This window comes from Tenrec ecaudatus, chromosome X, assembly GCF_050624435.1.
Source record: "Tenrec ecaudatus isolate mTenEca1 chromosome X, mTenEca1.hap1, whole genome shotgun sequence".
NCBI lineage: Eukaryota > Metazoa > Chordata > Mammalia > Afrosoricida > Tenrecidae > Tenrec > Tenrec ecaudatus.
This window is the reverse complement of record NC_134548.1, coordinates 155,778,736-155,782,728: the sequence shown is the minus strand read 5'-3', so window position 1 is coordinate 155,782,728 and position 3,993 is coordinate 155,778,736. Positions and strand designations below refer to the sequence as shown.

At 52.9% G+C, this 3,993-nt stretch overlaps 1 protein-coding gene across 1 annotated transcript; it reads right to left on the bottom strand.

Moving 5' to 3' along the window:
• Positions 1-466: 466 nt before the first annotated feature.
• Positions 467-1,605, bottom strand: HAPSTR2 (HUWE1 associated protein modifying stress responses 2). Its single transcript, XM_075539413.1, has one exon. The coding sequence runs from the start codon at positions 1,570-1,572 to the stop codon at positions 721-723; it is 852 nt and encodes a 283-aa protein (XP_075395528.1). The 5' UTR covers positions 1,573-1,605; the 3' UTR covers positions 467-720.
• Positions 1,606-3,993: the final 2,388 nt, after the last annotated feature.

Below are 3,993 nucleotides of genomic sequence, written 5' to 3'. Positions count from 1 at the left end.
GAGGATGCCACATGTTATATTTTGACAGAATATAATTACATGAAAAAACAACATGGAGTCGAAAATAAAACGAATCAAAACAAAATGCGTGTTAAGTAAACAAGCAAGAAAGGGACAAAGTGTCTTTGGCCAGGACTTTAAACCAGTTAAATCAAGTTCAACAGGCTATCTACCTGAATGTCCTGTTCTACCCCAGATATCAGGAAACCTAATTTGTAGTTTAATAGAGATCCTCGGAAATGCCCAGAAAGCCTAATAACGCTTGTTAAAAATCGCTTTGGATTCTGTGCATCTGGGGTGCAAATGTCCATTTTCAGCAGATGAACAAACTCCATCTAGTTCTAAGGCCTGCTTATGCCCCAAATAAACACCGGCGTTGTATCCCCCTTTTAAGAAGGTTTAATCAGGGCGCATTTATTCATTCAACCAACATTTATTGAGCACTGAAACTGTGCTAGATGCTACAAAGTGCGACTTGAACCAGATAAAGCAGGTTCAGTCCTTAATTGGCTACATTGCTGAAAAGGCTCTTGCTAACTGTAGTGTTTAAGGTTCTCGGCCAAGATTCGAGGTTTTCAGAAAGAGTTTCCAGAGGTTTGTGGAACCTCCGGAATGTTCCTTTGTAGCAGAACTTGCAAGATTTGTTAACTAGCGAAGGGCGCGAGGCGGTTGGGCTGGCATTTCTGCAGTGGCGGGGCGGCGTGTTGCACCTCCACGGGTTCAGAGCATTCGGTTGCGCTTTGGGCTGGGCAAGTCTGTCAGGGCCTCGGCACCCGGAGATGACGGGCGCTTGCGGATCCCGGCGCCTTCCGGCCCGGGGTCGACTTCTTCCGCATTCGCGGGGCTCAAGGCGTCGTCGTCGAGGAAGGTAATCTTGCGGCACGCGGTAGCGCTGCCGCTGCCGCTGCCGCCGCCGCCGTCGCCGCCTGGGTCGCTGTGGTGCGGCTGGGGGCTGGGCGCGCCGGCCGCCAGGGTCCGCTCGAAGCCATGCAGGGCGATGGCCTCGTGGAACGGCTGCAGGTCGACGAGCGCCGCGGACGAGGCCGCCTCGGCCGGGACCGCGCCCCCGACGGCGGCGGCGGCCGGCTTGGCGGCGGGCCGGGGGGCGCTCGGCGCCGGGGGGGTGGCCGGCCCCTTGCCACAGAGGAAACCAATCAGGTCTTCGCGGCGGATGAGGCTTCGGCCCTTCTGCGCCCAGGCCAGCACATCCCCGACGCGCCGCTGGCGGCCCACCTGGACGCCCAGGTCAAAACTTTGGCGTTGGACGTCCCCGCTCGCCTTGTAGAGGCTGGTCACGGCCACGGCCGCGTGCTGGAAGGGGTCCCACGGCGACGCGCCCGCCTCCACCTGCCACCCTGGCTCTTGGTAGAGCTGAGCCACGGCGGTGGCCGACCTCTGGAAAAGGTGCCACAGCTGCCTCTGCTGCTCCTGCTGGAGGGCCGTCGCCTGGGCGGCCGCCGCCTCCTGCTGATCTGTGGCTGGCGGCTCGCCCTCAGCCGCGCACGAGCGCTCCCCCTGGGCGAGCGGCGGCGGGGCGCCCTCAGCCTCGCCCTCCTGCAGCGGCACCTCCATCCTCCGCCTCGGCCAGCTCACCTAAGGCTGCGCGTCCCTCCACAGGCGGCACGGCTCTGCTTCGCGGGCGGGCGGGCGGCGGGGGGTGGGGGTGGGGAGGGCGGGCGCGGGGCCCCCAGGGCGGCAGCTGCAGCGTGCGCCGCCCGCCCGTCCGGTCGCCCCGCCCCGCCCCGCCGGCCGCCCGCCGTCCCAGCCGCCACCGCCCTCGGGCCTTTCCAGCCGGCGGCCGCGCGGCACTCTCTCTTCACACATTTGGGGTGCGCGTCCGGCTCCTCCAATGAGCCGAGCAAATTTGGCATCCCTGGTTGCCAGAGAGGATTGTGGGGCACCGGCTCTGGTGCCCATCACGTGCCAAGCCAGGCGCCAGGTGAGCGGGACAGGTGGCGGGAGCGCGGCCCCATGACCAGGATTCAGGTATAACTAAGCATGATTTTGCCCAGAGAGGGGTCGGGTCTCCTAATTTCCCCTCCTCCGCCTCTGTTTCCCCCAAGTGTTCCCCGAGGGAGGCGGACGAGGTTTCAGGTAAGCCCTTCCAGTCTGGAATTTACTCTCCCATTACCCTGGTGTCTGGGCCAGGCATCTCCAATCTCTGAGAGGAGGGGTGGGGGGCTGCAGGATTGGAATGGATCAGTTTCCCCATGATTCACTCAAGTGCGGTTTGCGTAGTGGTGGCTGGTTTTCTCTTTCACAAACACAAGAGTGGAGGGTTGGCTGTGTGGTCGACCTTCAATGACAGAAAATCCCAAGAGGAAGAAGGGAAGGAGCGGAAGGATCAGTCAAACACGGAAGATCTTACTCCGGTGGAAAATGCACCCCCTTTTGGGGGTGAGACAGAAGCTTATCTCATTTCCAACCCCTTAAAATCGCAGCTAGGTGATATATAATGATGTAAAAATACATGAAAATGGTACAGAATACAAATATCTTTTCCTTGGGTTCAATACCAGCCGCCTGGTAATGAGATCGTCCTTTTCAGAGCAAACACTCCCCGTGCAGACTGTATTAAAAGCGAAGAAAAATGATCACTTAGCTAAGAATAACATAAAAACACGAGAGGAAGGAACATCCAGTGATCTTTGAAATGCAAGGTGTGGGGTGGGGGAGGGAGTTCGATTTTCACAATTTTTGTGGTAAAAGCTTTGCTTGAGTCTCCAGAGAGCTTCTCGAAGATAAAGGGACTTAATTTTCTAGGGAAATGTTTAAAAATTCGCCAGGATGAAAATGAAGCCATATACTTGCCCAATCAGTTCTCTTTGCAGTCGTCCTTAAAAGAGATACAAGGTGCTAAGTTAAATTTAAAAGCGATGAAGGAGAAGCAGGAGAAGAAGGGGATTGTGTCCTTTCTCTGCAAACCAGGCTTTTTCACGATTCATTAAACCTTTTTTCCATATGTGTAATTGGACTCTTCTCATTTGCATAAAGGAGGGGCGAGGCAAAAGCCCTAAAAGGAGCCGGAAAGGAGAGAGATGTTTCTGATTCTTCCGTGTTAACACACAAAAAAATAGTTAGTGTAGGAGAAAACTCCAAGAAGGCACGGTGCAACACACAAACACACACTTCACAGTACAACACACACACACACAGAGCTCTGAAATACTGCATGGCCCCAGAGTGTGCAGATTTGGCAATGCTTTCCTGGTTGCTCTGCACACGGAGCCTCACGGTTACTATCAGAAGCACATGTTTTTATTTTATTTTCTCTAATTAAAAAGCTTGGACTGCAAGGACTGACAGTAGGACACCATATCCTACGTTCCCTCCTCATTGTTGATTGGGTTAAAAACCAAGAAGAAAGACTGCACTGTTTTTAAAGAGCACAACCCTCAGCTTGGGCTTGAGTTGTCTGGCTGGGATCCTCCATTCAGTGGGTTTCAGCACCTGATTAATTAGTTAATTAGTACTTAGAGCTGACTAGCCACGGTCGGCAATTTTCATGCCCTGCATGGTGAAATGTTGAATCCAGCATTGAAATGTCTGTGTCGTACACCCTAATTATTATCACCCCACTACTTTTTAAACCATTGCACCAAATTATTATTATAGACAGAGCCAGACAACTGTGTGGGAATATGCCCTTTCTGAGAAATAATAGTAGACTTCATCAATATTATTCACTGTTGCCCTTAACACATTTAAATAAAACAATTGGACGGGGAAAAGTCTAATTCAATTAGCCTCGAACTCCATTCGCTGACAAAATGATAGTATAAGGGAGAAACGTTAGGGGGGGGGGGATCGCATCAAAAATGCTTAACATCTTATCCATTTCCCAAATAGCTAAGAGTGCATTTCCAAGAGATCCTATCAGAAACTAGGTTTATTCCCACATCAGAAAGCTTAAGATGTTAAGAGTAATGGAGAATGGAAAATCAAAACAAAACTCCAATTACATTTTTAAAGCCAAAGACAAGCGTATTTTGC